Source organism: Ovis canadensis, chromosome 13 (assembly GCF_042477335.2).
Source record: "Ovis canadensis isolate MfBH-ARS-UI-01 breed Bighorn chromosome 13, ARS-UI_OviCan_v2, whole genome shotgun sequence".
Classification (NCBI taxonomy): domain Eukaryota; kingdom Metazoa; phylum Chordata; class Mammalia; order Artiodactyla; family Bovidae; genus Ovis; species Ovis canadensis.
This window is the reverse complement of record NC_091257.1, coordinates 82,843,457-82,864,367: the sequence shown is the minus strand read 5'-3', so window position 1 is coordinate 82,864,367 and position 20,911 is coordinate 82,843,457. Positions and strand designations below refer to the sequence as shown.

Below are 20,911 nucleotides of genomic sequence, written 5' to 3'. Positions count from 1 at the left end.
GTTGGAGGTTTTCATCAGGCAGAAATGGGGTTGAAGGGCATTCTCAGAAGAGGGAACAGCATGAGCTAAGGCTCTGAGGCCAAAGAAGAGACAGAGTTCAGAAAATGTGGGGCCAACATGGGGAGCAGAGGAGGAGCAAGGGGACAGGATGGAGTGACTCTGCTGCAGCTGAGGACAAAGGGTAGGAGGAGCCTGCATGAAGGGGGTGAGGAGGGAGGGTTGGGGAATCTCTGGGAGGGAGACTCATCCATCTCTTGGCCCAGCTCCCCCAGACGATCTCTCTGCCCTGGCAACCGATGCTCTAGCAACAGTGGCCACGGCTGACACCTTTTCTTCCCTCTATCTACAGACCTCTTCTCCTGACTCTTCCGATGGCTGGTCTCTTCTCATCATTTTGACGTCGGTTCCAGCGTGATCTCCTCAGAGAGGTGTTTGGTAGCAGACACTCCACATCAGCCCCACCCACGCCCCTTGGTGCCCACCATGATGGCTTCCGATTGCCAGCACCCAGGAATCTCTCTGCCCAGGGTCTTCCTCTGACACAGGAAGATGCCCAGCCTCGGAGTACGTGGGACAGGCCTGACGAGCTAGGGAGTTAATACCCCTGGAAGGAACACTCAACCCATCAAAGAAGAATCGGTGGATAATACTTCATCCTCTGCTCCTTGGTTGGCCTGTATTCGAGGCACATCTACACCTTTTCCCAGAAATCCCTGCAGCATTTAGCCCCAGCCTGAAGAGAAGTTACATGAATCAAAATAGCCTGGAGTTTAAAACTCCTCTCCAGGTCCTCCCCACCACTCTATGCAAAACAAAGAACTCTCTCACCTGAAGGAAAAAAATGGACATTAAGGTTGATTATGCCCAGCTCCCAGCCGGTCCAGCCTCTCACTGATCTCGAAAATTCCTTGCCCCAGCCATTTAAGAGAAAACAACTCCGCACAACCTTGGAGAGGAACAGGCCCCCTTAAGACAGTAGCTTTCCACATACATGCCCATGTGTCCTTATTTTCTTGGGTTAGTGCAGCAGCTCACTAACTGCTGCTCACTGACTGCTGCCCCTTCTCGCCTCAGTCCATGGGATTTTCCAGGCAAGAATGCTGGAGTGGGTTGCCATTTCCTTCTCCAGGGTGTAAAGTGTTGGTCTCTTCTTTTTTTGAACCTCGCCTTCTCTAACTCCCTTACCCAACACAGCCGGTCATGGCTCTAACCTGCCCTTCCCCATCTCAGATCTCTGCTCTCACTGGGTCTTCCTGGGACTACCTCCCAAATACTTATTCTCCAGCTCTTGGCTCAGGGACCCCAAAGCTAAGACTCTTCTCTGGCCACTCAAAACAAAGATCCACTCACGTTCCCACCCCGTCCCCACCCGATTCTCTCTCTCTCCCTCCTCACCCCGTCGCATCTTTCTTGTCTGCCTCATTTTCTCAGAAATTGATCACAATGTGAGATCATTTGTTCCTAAGTTAGTGTGTCTCTCTCAATAGTCTGTGAGTGCCCTGAGGGCTGAGACTCATCCTATTTATTACCCTGGCCCCAGCCTAGCCCAGGGCTGGGATCACAGTGGGTATTTAATGTCACTGCCAAGCGACTGCAGACTCCCTCATTTCATCCTCCCCACTCTCCGTGTTGTAGCGATAGCACAAGAATCTGTCTCTTGGGCAAGTTACCTGCAGTCTCATGGAGTAGGACTGGAGCCCTATCTACCAGCCAGGCCCATGGTGGCCCTGTTTCAGCGCTGCCACTCCGGGGAGGCACTCACCTGAATGCCAGGTGAGACACCTCCTCCTCTGCTCAGGGGTCATTTACACCATTTGCCGGAGGAAGCGCTCCCATTGGAGGTTCTCCCACCTCAGAAGCTGGAGGCTGCAAGGGCTTGTTTCAGCCTCTTCCTACTGCCACAACAAAATACCACAGGCTGGGGGCTTAAACAATAGATGTTTATTTTCTCGCAGGCCTGGGGACTAGAAATCCAAGGTCAAGGTGCTAGAAAATTTGGTTTCTGGTGAGAACTCTCTTGCTGGCTTGCAAATGATTGCTTCCTCATTATGTGTTCACCTGGCTTTTTCTCTGTGCCCAGGGACAGAGAGAGAGCACTGGTATCTCTTCTTATAAGGACACCAGTCTTATCAGATCAGGGCCCACCCTTATGACCTCGGTTAACCTTAATTACCTTCTTAAAACCTGATCTCCAAATACAGTTATCTTGAGGGTTATGGCTTCATCATATGAATTGGGGGTGGGAGTGTGTGGGTGATGCAATTCCGTCCATAACAGGGCTCCTTAAAGGAAACATGACTCCAGGCCCAGTGAGCCCCAGGCTGCAAAGAGGCATGAGAGGCTAGGTACCCACTGTGAGCTGTGCTAACCCAGCAGCTGGGCTGGTGTGAGGTCATCCATCACCATGACGCCAGAGAGTGGGGAAAGATGAGGCCTCGGATAGTGCCGAAGATGAATGAGGAAACTGACATGTGATTAAACTGGGCTCCTCTGCTGATGGCTGATGGGCAAAGTCAGTGCAGCCACGCCTGGGCTCCCAGCACCCACTGAGTCATGTGCCCCTCCTCCCTCCAACTACACAGTTCCCTGGCATCCCAGCCTTGTTAATGAGGGAGTGAGGTGTGCCATGGGACCAGCACAGGTGCCAAGAACCATGGGGGAGATAATATCATTCATTACCATCACAGGCCGCCTGGCTTTTGTTGATAATTAATAATAATGACAGCCCTGAATGAGCTCTGGCTACAGGTCCTTCAGGTGCATTTCCTCATTCTCACACGTCACACCAGGGAGATCAGAGTTAACTCAGGTGGCGAAGACAACAGTTTCCGGAGGACACTGACAGAGGAGCAGGGAGGGACTCATGTATCTGTTCATTCAGCAAATGGATTTTTATTGAGCACCTACTCTGCACCATTATATACACAAAAGTGGACAAAGCCTCACGTGGTCTCTGCTTTCATGAGGCTGCATCCCAGTCAGGGTCTCAGATGAGAAAAAGTTAAGTATGATACTTTCAGGTAGTGATAAAAGCTAAGAAGAAAATTAATTAAGGCGGTGAGAAAAAGAAAGAGAGGAAGCATTGATCCCTGGGTTGGGAAGATCCCCTGGAGGAGGGCATGGCAACCCACTCAAGTATTCTTGCCTGGAGAAGCCCATGGACAGAGGAGCCTGGCGGGCTACAGTCCATGGGGTTGCAAAGAGTCAGACACAACTGAAGTGACTTAGCACACACGCAACTTCAAATAAGATGGTCAGAGAAAGCCTCTGAAAGGAAGTGGCATGTGAGCTGAGACCTGGAGATGAAAGGAGCTGGCTATGAGAGTAGCTGAAGGGAGAATGCTCTGGGAGGAGAAAACAGTACATGCAGACATCCCAAAGCAGGAATGAACCTGGTACGTCTGAGAAATAGAAAGGAAGCTCGTGAGGCTGGTAGAGTGGGCGCAGTGGCAACAGATACAACAGATGGGCCTCACGGGCCAGGGTAAGCGGTTGAGATACTATTAATACTTGAAGTGGCGTGGCATCTCTCTGGAAGGTTGTCAGTATGAGGGCTTTTTGTAGAGCTGAGCTTGTTGTTTTGCAAGGCTCACCATGGCTGCTGTACAGGGGACAGACAGGAGGGCAAGGAGAAAGAGCAGTGAAAAGGCATAGAAGGGACTTCCCCGGTGGTCCAGTGGTTAAGGCTCTGCACTCCCACTGCAGAGAATAGGGGTTCGATTCCTGGTCGGGGAACTTAAAATCCCACACGTCATGCAGGGTGGTCAATTTTTTTTTTTTTTTTAAGCATTGAAGCCACTGAGACTTAGTGCCATCATATCACCACCACCACCATTATCACCACCATTATCATCACCATCATCATCACCATCATCAAAAGGATTGAGATGACAAAGGCTTGGACCAAGATGATAGCAGGAGCAGAGAAGAGCATCTCTGCCCCTGTATCTGAGGGCTAGCTCTGGTGACTGGGGCACACTTTGCCTGTGCCCATGCAAGCTGAGCCCTCACTCCCATGCACTCCCTACAGTGGGCTCCCACCCCATGATTGCTGTATGCCAACACCACTCGTGGACTTAGATCTGCATGGGTTTTTGTTCACGACTTTGCCTGTGTGCTCATATAGAATTGCTTAAGGAATCCACAGCCACTGGCTCCGGAGCAGGTCGGCTTCAGGTAGCCTGGCCCAGAGACATCAGTTTCACTGGAGGAGCTGTCACACTAAACAAAAATTTCTGTCCCCTCCATGCCTGAAGCCAGCTCCAGGAAAAACTCCAAACCCCAGGATGGAATCCTAAGATATGCACAAACTGAACCTTGACCTCACAGCAAGGTTCTACCTTGTTTCACAGCAGACAGAGGCCTGAGGGGGAGATTCATCCCAGGGTGGACTCTGGCCTTCTCCAGAGGGTCCCAGTGAGCCCTCAAGGCTCAGAGAAAGCTCCCAGGGACCTACGTTCAGACCTGTTCCCCGTCAAGGCACTTCCTGATATTCCCTCTGACTTCACAGAGGAGGATGTTGAAGGACTTTGTGAACCTGTTGCTATAAGAGAGGGAAGCAAGCAGCTAGTTCTTCTAGAGGCAGTAAGACCAACCACCGAGCATGGAGCCCAGGCCTGGAAGGGGTGGCCTCAGCGATTTTTGGTCTCAGGTGGGAGATGAGATTAAAGGACCCTCCTGAGACAGCCAGAGCCCAGGAAGGAGCCCAGCACCCAGAGGCAGGGAAGAGGCAGGAAGGGCCAGCCACAGGTCCCCCACCATGAGGCCCCTTCCTGCTGGACATCAGAATGAAAGCTAGGGGAGTGCTGGGATGATGACACGAGCTTGCAGTGAGGGGCAAATTATGAGTCAAGATGATTATGAATATTGAATGAGTATTATGTTAATTATAATTAGTATAAAAGGGTCATATAATTATCATATGATAATTATGGATATCCCAAGTTCAATTCCAAAATCTCCCCCCAATTTGTTGTGCAGCTCTGGGCAAGGCTCTTCCCCTCTCTGAGCCTCAGTTTTCCAATCTGTACAAGAGGAACTGGGCTAGATACTTGCTAAGAACTGACAGTCCAAGAGTGCTTCATGCCAGTTCTATCAGGAGGCTTCTGAGAGTTCAAGCTGTTTCTTACATCCTGGGGTGACAGCTGCAGATTATCCCCATGGATCCTCTCTCAGCTCTGTGGCCTGCTGCCTCAGGACCTTTGCACTTGCAGTTTTCGGTGTCTGGAAGCTTTATCTCGTTCTCCAGACTATGCCATACTATACTATACTTGTTTTACATTCCCATTGTTCCTTATATCTCTTATACCCAATACACTTTGTAACTTGATATTTACCCTTTGGCTATTTGACTTATGTCGTATCTCTTCCACAGGGCTGTAAACTTGTAGGTCCAGGGCCTCTGTCCTTTTCATTGTGAGTCTAGCATTCCACATGGTGCCTGGTCTAGAGTAGGCATTCATTAAATACCTGTCAAGTGAATGAATGAATGATGGCTATCATCATTATGATTTGGAGCCAAGAAGTTCTTTAAGAAGGCTGGAGAACCCAGCTCAGGTTCAGATCTCCCCAGAAAGGGAATGGCCCACAGTCTGCACAACTCCCCTCAATGGCCTTCAGCTCTAAGGTGCTGACCCCTCCCTGTACCTGCACCCCTTTCCCTACAGGGGAGAGGCTTCTGTAAGGGGTAAGGGGAAGCTGTCCGTGTCCTCTCTGCCTTCTTGACCCTGTGATCCAGGGCTGAAACACTCTGTGAACCTGCCCGAGGACGTGGGCCACTCTGGTGTGGGGGAACAGGGCCACTCCCAGGGGATCTTTGATCAGCCAGGCCGCCGGATATTTGCCACTTGGGGAGTCTGCAGAGAGAAAAAGATTCCTACACATGAACACACACATGCATGCCTGGAGTCCAAATGTGTGTGTAAACACTCATGCACGTGCACTTTCACAAAGACTCACGCTCAAAATACAAGATGTGCACATCCACATCCACACCAGTTGTGTGCATGGATCATATCAAGTCCACATACACAATGTTCCCCAAAGGGTGCACACACAAACAAAGGCACAGAACCATGTGTGCACATGCGTTCACGCTCATACACAACAGGAGCGCGTGCAGGGCGCCTGCAGACCCACGCAGACAGGTTCACATAAACATGGGCACAAGGCCAACTTCTTGGTTCTGGACTCCTCCCTGGAACACTCGGGATTCTTAGAAGTACCTTCCTTTCTCCTGCCCGCTTCTCACCACAATCACTCCACACCCCACTTTCCCAACCCTTGGCAAAGTACACAAGAGCTGCCTAAAAACGGGGCAGTCGCGACAGCTTCCGGAAGACCCCGGTGCACCGCACCGTTCCCGCCTTGCTCAGCCCGGTCACCTCCCTAGTTTCTGAGACCCCGCCTCCTCGCTCGCTGCAATGGGCTCGGGGCGCCCCTTTGTGGCCACAATCGGCAGCGCCGTTCCTGGCAGCTTGGTCCCCAGTCCCTGCAGATGCGGAGGATTCAAACGCAGGGCCACCAGGTGCCCTCCCGCTGCCCCTTGCCCCTTTCTTCTTTCACCTGGTGGGGGGTGGGGGTGAGTAGGGAGCACTCACCCACTCGGGGCCGTCCTCCGCCCTGTTGTTGTCTGCGTACGTCTTTCACAGCCAGATCTTGAGTCGCCCATCGCAGAGATGGGGCTGTCGGCCACTGCTGTCCTTCAGTTTTCACATCAGGGCCATCAAGAAAGGCGGCCTGGCCAGAAAGTCTCAGCAAGGACGTCAGGCCGCCGGGGTGACAGGCAGAGCTGGGGTGGGTCAGTGGGGCCTCTTTCCTGTCCCAGTCCCCCCAAACACAGCTTGGCAATATGTATTTGTTGAACTTAGCGCTGAAGCACTAGTTTGATGAGAGGAGGTGGGCCATTTAGCCCTCTAAAGGGCCATGGACAAAGGGCAGAGCCCACGCCCACTCTCGGGTTTCCTGGACAGCCCGAGACAGGTGGTCTGAACATCAAATGATTATTGCAACTTAAAGAAAACCGCGTAACTCAAGTTAGCTCTTTTCTATATATGGGAAATGCTTTTCAAGAGTCTGAGCTCACTGAAATCATTCCTTTGATAGGCACCTCAGCTCTCTGGAGCCAGTTAACTGTGTTTTCACATCTTGCACTTCTTCAAGGCTCAGCATAGGGAGTGGCTGCAGTCTGATGGCAGCTAGATGGCAGGTGTTCCTTCCTTCCTGAGTTCCCCCAGGGATTACTGGCTCATCATCTGTGGTGGCTGCAATCGCTGGTGACTGTGACATCCCTGTTTATTGATACGGCAGGAAATATTCCATTGCTCTATGTACTGGTGCCTCAAGATGGGGCCTGGCCACCAGCCCTTTGGGCAGCATCCTCACCAGCCAGGAGCCCTTGCCTCAGGCACAGGTGCCTCTCCGGACCACCTGCCTCTCTGCAGCAGCTGCACAGCTTGTTTGGAGTCAGTGGAGTCCAAATGCTGAAGATTCCTACCCAGCTCTGCCCCGCTCCTGCCACCGCCCGACCCAACTGCAAGCCTGAACTTGCAGCCTTTCAGACTCTGCTGCTGCAGGGAAACAGAACGTCTGTTTCTGAACAGAACCTCTGTTCAGTCAGACCCAGTCCATTCAGTACCAATGGCCTAGGATGCAGGGGCTAAAATCCTGACTTAGGAAAGCAAGTTTGGAGGCTGAGGACGCAGGATTTTTGGCTGAAGAAGTGATTTCCCAGACTCAAGCGCAAGCCCCAGGATCAAATAAATGGGCTTAGAGCTCAGACCCATTACCCCCAGGAAGTTATTTCCTAGCTAAGGCTCATTGCCCCAGCAAGTGATTTTTCCAGGCTGAAGTATAAGTCTACCCTAGGGCCCAAGTTTTCACCTCAGGGTCCCTTCCTACTGTCCTCAGGCCAGAGAGGCAAATGGATGGAAATGCTTAGAGGTGTGCGCATTCTCTCACTTCACAGAATAGCCCCTTAGTGAAGCCTGGAGGATTCCCAGGGCCCTGGAGAAGGAAGGCCACTTAGGTGGAGGAGACAAAAGCCCCAGAACCGAGTCACACCCGCATTCAGTTCAGTTCAGCTCAGTGGCTCAGTCGTGCCCAACTCTTTGTGACCCCATGGACTGCAGCTCACCAGGCCTCCCTGTCCATCACCAACTCCCGGAGTTTACTCAAACTCATGCCCATTGAGTCGGTGATGCCATCCAACCATCTCATCCTCTGTCGTCCCCTTCTCCTCCTGCCCTCAATCTTTCCCAGCATCAGGGTCTTTTCCAATAAGTCAGCTCTTCGCATCAGGTGGCCAAGTATTGGAGTTTCAGCTTCAGCATCAGTCCTTCCAATGAATATTCAGGACTGTGACCCTGTTTTGACAGCTAAGCAGTGAGGGAGGAGCAGTTGTTTCTTTGGGTGTACTTTCTGAGGAGGTCAGACAGGGTGCAGAAAAGAAGTAAAATAAAACCCTAACAGTTCCAATGGCATCGTTGTCCTAAAGTCATGTGATGCAGTGCGACAACAAATCCCTCATTCCACCAGAGAACAAGAGTGCTCAGCACATCCATAGCATTTGTTCCGAGCATCACTAACAGGTGATTTTGTGTTTGTTTTGTTTTCAGTGTTTTACTGATGTGCAGCATATGCAGAAAAGTGCATGGATCCTCAGCGGACAGTATGAATAACAATCTCCGGTTGTCATTTTGTTTCCAACGTTTATCGAATTATTACTACTACGTGCCCAGCACCAGACACATGCAGACATCATTTAAATATTCAAGGGTGAGTGCTACTGTCCCGTTTACAGATGGGCAGACAGACCCAGGAGTAGATGGCCCACCTACACATATCCAGCTGGCAAGCTGCAGACCCAGGGTTCAAATCCAGGTTGCAAGCCCCAGATGTAGTGCTCTCAACTGCTATGCGCTATGGTTTGTGGAAGCCACAGTGAAGGAAGTGATCTGAGCCCATTCTTTCCCCTCCATAAACTCTGCTCTCCTTTCTGAATTCCTGGTCTCACCAGATGGTTGCTTCAAGTGCACTGAGGGCCATTCCTGAAAATGATTCGTTGCTGTTGCTTAGTTGCTAAATCGTGTCTGACCCATTGCCATCCCATGGACGGGAGCCCACCAGGCTCCTCTGTCCATGGGATTTCCCAGGCAAGAATACTGGTGGGGGTTGCCATTTCCTTCTCCAGGGGGTCTTCCCAACCTAGAGATCGAATCTGCATCTCCTGCATTGGCAGGTGGGTTCTTTACTACTGAGCCACCAGGGAAGCCCTCACATCCGACTAACCACTAGATAATTTTGTTTCATTAAAAATTTTTTTTAATTTTTAACTGGAAGATATTTGGTTTAAAATGCTGTGCTGGTTTCTGCCATACAACAATATGAATCAGTCATAACTATATATATATATATATATATATATATATATATATATATATACATATCCCCTCCTTCTTGAGCCTCCCACCCACCTCTCATCCTACCCCTCTATGTCATCACAGAGTGCCAGGCTGAGCTCCCTAAACCTCTAGATAATTCAATCCTTCATACATCTCTTGCATTCACCCACTTCCCCCAATCCCCACCACCTGATCCAAGTACCCCTCCTCTCTGGCCTGGACCACAGCCTCATCACAGTCTTCCTACATGGCTTCAAGGTACCCTTAAGACCAGACGGGTTCATTTCATGCAGGGTGCTCATTCTTTGAATTGTCCAGTGATGTTCACCACCTTTCTTCCACATAGTAAGTCTGGTAGAGTTGATCTCTGGGTTGTGAATTTCTCAAGCATGGCTCTTGTGTTATAGACAACACGGATGAAAACGTCTTGAAATAGAATCGATATAAGCTTCCTGAATCCAAGCTGAGGCTGGGCCAGGAGACAGAGAAAAGCACAGCTGTGGGTGATCCCTTCTCCTAGTCAAGGTGGGTGAGAGCCAGAGAAATAGGAGACTTGCTGGGCCAAGAAACTGCATTCTAGATGTGGAGACCAGACCCAAAGACTGGTGGTTCTAAACCCTGACTGTGCACTGGAATCACACAGGAAATCCTTCAAAGTCCTGACGCCTGGGCAAAACTCCAGACCAATGGCACCAAAACCAGTGGAAATGGGACGTGGGCATCCGCATCATTGGAAGCTGCCCACTTGATTCCATTGTGCAGCCAAGGCTGGGGCACTCTGCTGGAAGCATCATTATGCCACGAGGGCTCAGAGAACTGTACAGAAGCTTTCAAGAGTCGGGAGGGAACAGATGGACTGCTTCGAAATTCTCACATACCACTTCTGGGAGGGAGCGGCCGGCTGCATTCTTCAGGTGACTAGGGGAAATTACAGTGCTGCCCATGAGCCCAGAGAAGACAAATGCTCCCAACCAGATCAGGATCCTCCAAGCTCCATTTGAAGTGGCAGAGTGGCTCCCCCTAGCGGATGTTAGAGCACATTTAATATAGCTTGCCATCATTTCAACACGGGAATGTTAGCATGTTCAGTGTAGCTTGCCATTATTTGAACAAGGGGCGGTCTCACATTTTAAAATCCTCTAGCTCTAATTCCTCTATGAAAAAAAAAAAACTAAGAGAGGATTATCCTGGGGTCCTGTCCCTGAGGGACAACAACTTGCAACAGCTGAGTGGTGGCTGCTCCTTCGATGGGCTTCTCTGCAGGGCTTTCCAGAGAGGTTCTGGAAGTTCCCCAGGGGGTTGAGCCTTGCTCTGATCCTTCCTTGGAACTCGGTCAAGCCTGCCTGCAGAAGCACTTTCTCCAATATAAAATAAAAAGGTAACCAAAAATCAAGTTGCCCAATTAATGAACTAAAAAAAGTAATTCCGGCTCTAATAACTCAGACTTATTCTCCCTCCTTTGTTTAGAAGCCTTGTGGTGGTTGGTGGGATATGGGTTGAGAGAGAAAAAGGGGACAAAGATGACCACCCAGGTGATCCCCTGGGTCTGTCCTATTCTCCAGCCCATCAACCCTGCTGCCTCCATGTAGCCAGCGGGGATGCAGAGACAAGGGGGGTTCTGGAAAGGTCAGATCTCTGTGTCTCCTCCACTTTCTCTTCCAACACCCCATCCTGGAGAACTGGCCCCGCGGAGCAGGGCTGGCACTAGAGGCAGGGCTGAGGTTCCCTCCCAGCCCCACCGGTGTGACTCTGAGCAAGGTGCTTGACAAATCTGTGCCTCAGTTTCCCCATCTGTCAAGCAGGGATAACCAGAGACCCTACCTCACTGCATGCTTCTGAGGGTTAAAAACCATTGTGTGTATTAAAAGTGAAGTGAAAGTCGCTCAGTCGTGTCCGACTCTTTGCAACCCCACAGACTGTACAGTCCATGGGATTCTCCAGGCCAGAATACTGGAGTGGGTAGCCTATTCCTTCTCCAGGGGAATCTTCCCTACCCGAATCGAACCAGTGTCTCCTGCATTGCAGGCGGATTCTTTACCAGCTGAGCTATCAGGGAAGTCCTATGTATTAAAAAAAAAAAAAAAAGCCTGGAAAAGCACCTGGTATGCAGTAAGCATTCACTAACCGGGAGCTCTTCTTTTTGTGATAGTTATTAAATGAATATTTGTTATTAAAATCAACCTGAAGACTAATCAAGGAGTGAGACTGAGGGAATTCCTGGGTGGTCCAGTGGCTGGGACTTGATGCTTTTACTGCCAAGGGCCCAGATTCAATTCCTGGCTGGAGGATTAAGATCACAGGTCATGTGGCGTGGCTAAAAAAAAAAAAAAGATGAGTGAATTTGTGCCTGAAATGAGAGAACAGAAGTTCAGAGCAGGATCTGCCAGCCCTTTGGACAGATGGGAACAGATCCCCAAAGGTCAGGATGGCATGAGTCGGTGCCAGGACTACTCCGGTGCCAGGGCTGCCCCCGGCCCCACAGCTTGTCAAATGAGTGGGCTTGATCAGGCCCAGCAGGTTTGTCAGGGTCTCCTGAGCACAGGAACCCTGTTTGTTTCTTTAATACAGATCCACGCCCTCCGGCCCAGCCCTGCCCTCGCAGACCTCTGAGCTCAGCTGGCCAGCTTCTCCCCGGGGGCCCGCTTATGCTGTCTTCACAGTATAAGAGGAGCTCTGGCTCCCCTCTAGGGGGCCGGGGAGGTCATCTGTAACAGAGAAGAGCTGGGTCTCTGGAGGCATTCGTGTGTCCATCAGTGGAGGAGCCAAACTGGGCTCACAGGGGAGCACCTCATTCGCCCAAGTCCTCTCCCCTCCCTGGAGAGTCTCCCATCGCCGTTGGCCATGCCCACGGCTCCACTGATGCCAGGAAAACCAGGCTGGGAAGTAGTGGAACGCTGAACCTAGGGTGACAGGGAGATGAAAGAGTAAGTGAGGGGTGGGAAGGGAGAACGGGACGCGGGTGGGTGGGAGGTTCAAGAGGGAGGGGACATGCATATACTTAGGGTTGATTCACGTTGTAGGCAGAAACCAACACTGCATTATAAAACAATTATCCTCCAATTAAACATTAAAAGAAAAAAAAAGAACGGGACAGGATTCTAGGGTAGAGACCAAAAATCTCCGTCTCTTCCCCCATTAATGGTACGACAACATACACTACCATGTGTGAAATAGGTTAGCTAGTGGGAAGCTGCTGTCGAACAGAGGGAGCTCAGCTTGGTGTTCTGTGATGACCCAGAGGGGTGGGATGGGGTGCGAAGGCTCAAGAGGGAGGGGATATGTGTACACAAAGAGCTGATTCACTTGGTGTACAGCTGACACTAACACAACAGTGTAAAGCAACTATACTCCAATAATAATAATTGTACATAAACAGGTCAGGCTACGTGATTTGTGGCACCCATTAAAAAAATGAACATGCAGGGCCCCTTGTTCAAAAATTAAGAATTTCAAAGGACTTCCCTGGCAGTCCAGTTGTTAGGATTTCATGATTGCACTGCCAAGCGCTTGGGTTCAATTCCCAGCTGGGGGACTAAGATCCCACAAGCCACATGGCGTGGCCAAAATAAATTGAGAATTTCAAGATGAGGACAGCAGAAGGTTAAACAAAGGACGAGGCTCTCCTGAACAGGCAACCTTGTGGGACTACACAGGTGACCACTGTGAAGCTGGCCCTGAACACAAAACTTTGAGTGCGTATCCAGGTGTGTGGTTTTCTGGGAAAGGGGCCCTCAACTGTCAAGGTCATGACCTGACAAGGTTAAGAATCAGTGTCTCTGAGGTTGAGTGAAGGTCCCTGCTTCTTGCCACCACCTCTTTTCTCCATGTGGACAAGCAGTGAGATATACGGGCTGACCTGGGGGTGGCCCTGGGGACAGAGAGAAGAGGACACGTGAGAGATGGCGTTTAGGATGTTGCTGATGGACTAGACGTGGGTAGGAGGAAAAGGAAGTCATGAAGCCTGAGTCTTGGGCTTGCAGCTCAGGCAGCTAGATCAACCAATGGCAGTACTCTTTGTGGACATGGGGACCAGCTGGGAAAAGACAGGCTGCTGTGTTTTGCTTTGTGGGGTAGCAAAGGGAAGGAAGAATCTCATTCTAGCCATGAGAAGACTTTGAGTGGACAGATAACAGGGCTCAGAAGGGAGATTAGAGCGAGAGATATTTGAAGTCACTGGCACAGAAATGGCATTTAATCCCATTAGGATGTCCTAGGTGTCCTCGCTGTTCAGCAAAGGTAGAACTCTGATACTTGGGCAAATTATTTAACTTCACTGCCACTCTGCATTCCCTCATTTAGAACTCTGTAAATGAGCTTGCAAGTGCTTAGCAAGGGTCCTAGCACCTCTTAAAAACCCAGTGACTATCAGCCATTATTATTACTATTACTATATATTTTAAAGGTTTTTTTATTTTTTTGATGTGGACCATTTTAAAATTTGTTACAATGTTACTTCCGTTTAATGTTTTGGATTTTTGGACAGGAGGCATGTGGGATCTTAATTCCCTGACTAGGGATTAAACCCAAAGCCGCTGCACTGGAAAGCAAAGTCTTAACCACTGGACCACCAGGGAAGTCCCGTTATTACTATTACTACTGTTATGATGTCATTCGCCTTCCTTTTACAAATATCTACGGAGCCCGCATTGTGTCAGGCATTGCTGTGGGTGCTTAGGAGAGAGATGTCAGTTATCGAGCATGTCAGGGATGGTAAGTGCCATGGCAAAGTAAGTGAGGGGGAGAGATGATAATAGTAAGGAGGTTGGCTGGGGGGCCCTACTGAAAAAGTGATATTTGAGCAGGACTTCCGAGGTGAGGGATGTCTGGAGGAGAAGGTTCCAGGCAGAGGGAAGAGCCAGTGCAAAGACTCTAAGGAGAGTGGTGGGAGGTGAGGTCACAGAGATAAAGGGCAGGGGGACCTTTGTAAAGAAGCCCTTTATGGCAGGGGTGACTGGTCCTCTCACCTGCAAAACCAGGTCTCCCACACAAGGCAGAAGGCTCTCTGATGGCAGAGATCTCAAGCTTTCCAGCACAGTGGAGGGAGCAGACTTCTAGGATGGCAGCCACCCTAGGCTTTGGCTGAGGCTTCAGAAGCACTGAGGCTTCTGGTTCCAGCTCTCCAACCCTCAGAGGGGCCTCACCAGGCAAAATAGGCTCAGCAGCAAGGCCTCTCCTCCTCTTGGTTGTGGAGCATCTCCTCCTGGCAAAACTCGTCAGGGTCTTTGCTCCAGGGCTCCCAATCGAGGCATACATCTGAGTCATTTTCCTCTGAATCTGTGGAGGGACAAGACAAGGCCACTTGGGTGGTCACTTCTTATCTCCTATTCCTGATGCTGAAGGAGCCCCCTGCCGGATACCGGCATCCTTGCAGCCTTATCTGAGGCCAGGGGGCCAAGGCAGAATCACGACACGTGAGACAGCCCTCCCAGGAAGACTTCAGGGCCTTGAATGCGGCCAGAGACCAAGAAAGAAGGCTGGTCCGGGAAATACCAACCTTCTAGAAGAGGGAGGACCCCAGGATGTCCCTGGTGGAATAGTATAAGAATCAGCCTTCCAATGCAACAAACAGGGGTTTGATCTGTGATCTAGGAAGATCCCGCATGCCATGGGGCAGCTAAACCCATGAGCCATCATATTGAGCCCGAGTTCTAGAGCCTCGGACCTGCAACCACTGAACCAGCATGCTGTAACTAGTGAAGCCTGCAAGTCCCAGAGGCCACTGTAATGAGAAGCCCCTGCACTGCAATGAAGTGTAGCCCCCACTTGCCCCAGCTAGAGAATACCTGAGCAGCAACGAAGACCCAGTGCAGCCACAAATACATAAATAATTTTTTTTAAGTGGAGGAAGGACCCTAGAGGTGAAGAAATGACCTACCTGCATTGAGCATGGTCCAGAAGGGGACACAGGAAACACAAGCCCACCCATCCACCTGTTCATCCATTGGTCCACCAGTTCATTTATCAACAAAAATTTGAGTATACGTGTCCAGTGCTTTTTCTTACAGCACTGTTCTTTGGTGAAGCACACAGACACTAAAATACCCTGGACACCACGTGTGTGTCCATGATGAGAGGTCTGGGTGGTGAAGTGTGGCACACTCACACCACAGAACCCTTCCATCCTATAGCATGTCGTGAGGCTGTTACACATTAGATCTGTATCTTTCTGCCTGCAGGATGTCTGTGGTGTATTATTGGGTTGGCCAAAAAGTTTGTTTGAGTTTTTCAATAACATCCTCCCCATGTGAACTTTTTGGCCAACCCAACCAACGGCATTGCAGAGAAGTATATGATAGAATCCCTTTAATTTTAGAACACTTATGAATTTTTGCCTAACTAAAAAAATTATGACATTTTGATTCCACTTGTTTGATTTAGTATGAATAGAATGCGAGATTTCTAATTTAAGAAATAGATGTGCAACAGGTTAAAAGGTTTACTGTATAGCACAGGAAGCTACAGTCAGTATCTTGTAATAACCTATAATAGAAAATAATCTGAAAAATAATATACATATACATATTCAAGTTATACATGTACTCATATATTATTTGTATATATGTATAATTGAATCACCTTGCTGTGTACCTGAAACATTGTAAGTCAATTATACTTGAATACAATAGTATATTAAGAAAAAAAAGAACACTTTTTTTAAAACAATCCAAAGAACACACCTCCCATTTAAAAAAAAATGGGATTATTTTGTATTATTATATTTTGTATTATTTGGATAATTACATATTATTAAATGGGCACATGAGCTTGCCGACATGGCTTATCTCGGAAAAGAAAGTTGAGAAAAGAAGGCAAATGGGAGAGATTATTATTTTTCTTGGTATACTCAAGGTGTTTCACCGGTTACAGAGAAGTAAAGGAGGCTGAAAACAGCCCCTCAAATGTAGACCAAGAAAAGGCCGAGCCTTGATTTCCTCCTTTGTAAAATGGGCATCATAATAACTTCTGGTATGGTGAGGGTTAACTGAGAAGTAAGACATGGTAAACAGGCTTTCAACAACGTTAGCAGTTACTGTGATTTAAAATCAGTGCGATGGACTTCCCTGGTGGCCTAGTGGTTGAGAGTCTGCCTGTCAATGCGGGGGACACGGGTTCAACCTCTGCTCTGGGAAGACCCCACAGGCCACGTGACAACTGAGCCTGTGCGCCACAAGAGAAGCCACAGCAATGAGAAGCCTGCTCACCGCAGCTAGAGAGTAACCACCACTCCCTGCAACTAGAGAGAGCCCGCATGCAGCAAAAAAGACCCCGTACAGCCAAAAATAAATAAATAAATCTGTTAAAAAAAGAACTGAGATCATTAAAAAATAAAATCAGTGTGATGAAGTGACTTTTCCTCCCAAGAGACAGTGACTGTTTTGAACACATCCTCTGTGCTTTTTTTTTTTTTTGAAAGATAATTGCTTTACAGAATTTTGTTGTTTTCTGTCAAAGTGCAACATGAATCAGCCATAGGTACACATATATCCCCTCCCTTTTGAACCTCCCTCCCATCTCCCTCCCGACCCCACCCCTCTAGGTTGATACAGAGCCCCTGTTTGAGTTTCCTGAGCCACACAGCAAATTCCTGCTGGCTATCTATTCTACACAAGGTAATGTAAGTTTCCATATTCCTCTTTCCATTGTGCTAACTGTTTTGCATGCACTTTCTCATTTGATCCTCTTAACAACTTCATGAAGGCGATTACCAACCAGTGTTATTCATCTTCTGCAAGGAAAGAAGCTTGGAGAGGTGGAACAACCAGGCTCCCACCAGGTGGTGGTAGCTTGGGACGCAAAGGCAGGTTCCACAGTCCCGTGCAGTTCCATCTGGGGCCCTTGTTCAAAGGCAGAGTTCAGAGGCTACATCCTGCTTCTCCATGTCAGACTAGGGATTGGCATCACTCCCCTTTCCTCCTCTTCAGGGCTCAGCTGCCATAACCTTTTCTTTTTCTTGGCTCTGCTCTCATCTCACCAGGCAGCTCCCTCCTCCTATTCACTTGCTCCCAACTGCACTTGGAAAAGCGCCTCCACCCTCATGGGATGCATGGGTGCTGAGCCCTCCACCTTCTGGGCTCTGAAATTGCCCCCCTGAGGCCCAAGCAGGGGTGGGGGGAGGGGAATCAAAACTCCTCTTGCCTGCTGTTCATACTGGATTCCAGACCAGACTGATTCCAATAAAGAAATCCAGGGCAGACTAGAAACCCCTGGACAGGGTGCCTGGAGTCCCAACCCAGCAAGCCCTGGCAGATCCAGACCCTGGGTTTGAGCCAATTCTCAGCACAAGGACAGAACAGACCCAGCAATACTGAGAATTCCAAGAAGACAGGGGCCCTCGGGAGGGCTGCTCGCCTCGCTTTAAAGACAGTTTCTCTTCATTGCAAAATTAACAAAAGGATGTCTTTCAAACTGCCATGTGAGATGTCGGTGGGTGAACGCCCGTCAGAGAAGGGGTCAAACAGGGCAGGCTGTGGACGGCTTAGAGCTGAGCCTCCAGGGAGAAAGAGTTGCTGGAGAAGATTATTGCCTTGGACCTCAGGGACGATGTCCCACCTTCCAGAAAAGTCAACCAAAGCCATGCCTACACATCCTCTAACCTTAACACTGCCTGGATTACTTCTCTCAGTGGGGGAGGGGGAGAGGAGAGGGGCGCGGCGGGGCGAGGCTGAAACCTGAGCCCACCTCCCCCAGGCTCGAGGGAGATGTGCTTCTATAGCCACTGCTCAGACAAGGGCTTCGCCTTCTACCTGACACCATGACGCCAGGCCTCAGCCTGCGGTCCACCCTGGGAATCGAAAGAGAACACACTTACAGACATTTTCTGGAAGCCCTCGCCAGGAACGCCCAACTGCACAATTCCCCGCCCCCACATTGGAGATCATGGGACAAGTTGGCGGTGAACTGCTCAGCCGGTCTGAACGCCATCTGAGCAGAGCTGGCAGCACACCCAGCGCTCTCCCTGCGCAGCTGGTCAAAGGTGATGGGGCGGCGGAGCAGGGGGTGGAGGGTCAAGCGGTCCCCAGGAAGAGGTCGCTGGGTGAGGGGAGTTGCTGGGGGGGCAGGCGGGACCCTCGAGGAGCAGAGTGTCATTCCTGACGTCCCTGCCCGCTGGCCCACCGCCCTCAGCCTCCCTCAGGCCAGCTTCGCCTTGCCTCCTGCTCCTCTGGGTGTTTAGCTGAGTTCAGGACACATGTCAGCCGGCTTCTGGGTCCCACAGAAACCCATATCCTCCCTGCGGCGCGATCTGAGCTGGAAACCTTGAGTGGTCTCTGTGTGCGCATGCGCGCGCCCTCAGGTCCAACTCTGCGACCGCGTGGGCTGTATGTAGCCCTCCAGCCTCTTCTGTGCGTGGGATTTTCCCAGCAAGAATACTGGAGTCGGGTGCCATTTCCTACTCCAGTGAGTGGTCCCCGGGTACCTGCTAAATGCCTAAGGCCGCTATGCCCATCCAGCTGGTTGTTGATTGAAAAAGCACCAGGCTGAGGGCTGAGAGGGGCTGAAAGCCAGCCCAGGCTCTCTACTCCTGGAGCCTTACGCCCTGGCTGCATCCACAGGAGGGATGGCACTGAACTACTTCATCAGCCGAGGGGACCACATCTTTCCAGTTTGTAACCAAAGACTTATGGGCTAGCGGTGGCCCTGAAGGGACGCCTTGTTTTCTTTTTGTACTTGCTTATGTATTATAAAGATTCAGTTCCTCCTAAATTACTGATTGGTTGCAAAACCAGAAAGTGTTCACTATCATGCTAACACATACATTTTACATTTGATACCATATTTCATATTAAAAGTATAGTTCTGTTAGTCTATTTATTTATAAATATAAAAATAAAATATACTTTACACATACATTTTTATATTAATAGCTCTTACTACCAGTGGTACATAACTACTGCTTGTTCAGAAATCATGAATTTTGTATATACAACAACCAAGTCCGTTTCTGCTCCATGTTTATTTTACCATAAATATTTATATTGTAGTGTAAAAGTAAATTGTTTTATCTTCTATCTAGAATACCTTAACCAAATTTGCAATCGCACTCACAATAATTTCATGCAGACCAAAGGCCTTCTGTGCTAGCGGTGGCCCTGAAGGGACAGACATGCACACATACATGTTGTTGCCCAAACTCAAGATTCGCTCTGGGACTCCAGGCTCAGAAACTCTAAACTAGCAAGTCAGTCCTTTCCCTTTCTCTTACAGGCGACCGTCTGTTCACACAGAGCCAGCAGTTAAAACACCTGAAGGAAGCCCTTTTCTTGACAGTTGTTTCAGGAACCCCACCCTGTTCCATGCCCTGCCCAGCTCCAGGATTACGGCCCCGCCTGGGCGGCTCACCTTGGTTGAGTAAGAAGCGTAGCCAGATGATCAGCAAGAACAACAGCAAGGCCACGGGCAAACAGAGCCAGAACACCAGGAAAGAAAATGTGAGCTCGTTCACCAGTGGCACCAGAGGGTACTTCATGGTGCGTGTGTGGCTAGGCCGGGCCAGCCGGGGCTGCCCTGGGGACCTGGCGGGCCGGGCCACGCTCTGCTCTCAGCCCAATTGTGACTGAGCCAGTGACGTAACAAGGAAGCAACAGTGTCCTTCAGGCCAAGAGAAAGTTGTTCTGGACGAGTGGGCAGAAGCTGGGGTAATGGGACAGTTTGAGAACAAAAGCCCAGGCTCCTAGGCAGGCCAGCCTGGGTTTAAATCCCTGTACGATGCTGTGGTATCACAATCCTCTTGCTTGTTCAGAAATCATGAATTTCATATATACGACAACCAATTCCATTTCTGCACTTGGAATTTCCTTACTCCCCAATCCTCTTGTAGGAGGAAATAATCCTTAGCATGCCAAGATGCTGTTAGAAAAAATGGATACAAATTGCCCCCAGGTGGGTGTTCACTTATCTGAGGTCACAGACTCTTCCTGGAGCCAGCCAGTCCCTAAGTAAATTATTATTATTTAATCTGGAAACTTCTGTCTCTCTCCTTATTAGGGTTTTTGGTGAAGAGCTTCTAAGACTTTAACCTTGTTCTTTTCTCTCTCATTCTTTCATTTGTAAAGTAGTCAGGAAAGCTCCTTGAGTCAGGCCCCTCGGCAGGAAGGAAGCCCCGGGCTTCCCGGGGCCGGAGAGCACCTAAATTGGAGGGAGGCGCTGGCCAGGCTTGGAGCCTGATGGGTGCAGAAGTCCTCTCAGAGTGGCTGCTGCTTGTGGAGGGGAGGAAGGAAGAAGTGTGGTATCCTCCAAGAGGGTGCTTGGCCCACCTGCCTCAACCACTGCCAGCAGATGGGGGTGGGGGGAGGGGACCTAGGAAACAGGCCGATTGGCACAGTTCACCCTGCTCAGCAGTCAGAACCTCTGGGGGTGATGTTTGGAACCCACATGTCAATGGGCAACCAGTCTGATGCCGACTTGATTTTGAGACCATGGCATCCAGTGAAGCACAGGCTGGAAAGTCAGGCAGACCCAGTTCCAGGCTGGGGAAGCAGCTGCAGGAAGAGGGGTAGACTTAGGGGAGACAC

The 20,911-nt window shown here is 49.9% G+C and overlaps 1 protein-coding gene and 2 long non-coding RNA genes across 6 annotated transcripts; 1 reads left to right on the top strand and 2 right to left on the bottom strand.

Annotated features, from left to right (window-relative positions):
• Positions 1–2,868: 2,868 nt before the first annotated feature.
• On the bottom strand, positions 2,869–5,469 carry LOC138417179 (uncharacterized). The gene is made up of 2 exons (XR_011248019.1): positions 5,337–5,469; positions 2,869–3,601 (listed from the first exon to the last, which is right to left on the bottom strand). It is a non-coding gene; the product is annotated as an uncharacterized lncRNA (long non-coding RNA).
• A 4,955-nt stretch (positions 5,470–10,424) lies between these two features.
• ADIG (adipogenin) lies at positions 10,425–19,948 on the bottom strand. 4 transcript variants are annotated; one of them, XR_011248016.1, is made up of 4 exons: positions 19,740–19,948; positions 14,366–14,675; positions 12,006–12,301; positions 10,425–11,715 (listed from the first exon to the last, which is right to left on the bottom strand). XR_011248016.1 is itself a non-coding variant. In XM_069546969.1 (2 exons), exons 1-2 carry the CDS (start codon positions 19,864–19,866, stop codon positions 14,557–14,559), a joined length of 246 nt encoding a protein of 81 aa, XP_069403070.1. In that variant the 5' UTR covers positions 19,867–19,948; the 3' UTR covers positions 13,874–14,556. The 4 variants fall into 4 exon arrangements, 1 of the variants encoding a protein (XP_069403070.1); XR_011248015.1 differs by having other exon boundaries at positions 10,425–12,301; XR_011248017.1 differs by lacking the exon at positions 12,006–12,301.
• Positions 18,120–20,362, top strand: LOC138417178 (uncharacterized). The gene is made up of 2 exons (XR_011248018.1): positions 18,120–18,375; positions 19,605–20,362. It is a non-coding gene; the product is annotated as an uncharacterized lncRNA (long non-coding RNA).
• The last annotated feature ends 549 nt before the right edge of the window (positions 20,363–20,911 follow it).

What these genes read in the sequence shown, in the direction of transcription:
- ADIG (XM_069546969.1), bottom strand. Translation starts at nt 19,866, where the DNA reads ATGAAGTACCCTCTGGTGCCACTGGTGAACGAGCTCACATTTTCTTTC. An exon ending in ACGCTTCTTACTCAACCAAG is followed by an intron (nt 14,676 to 19,739) that starts GTGAGCCGCCCA and finishes GTCCCTCCACAG; the next exon opens with ATTCAGAGGAAAATGACTCA.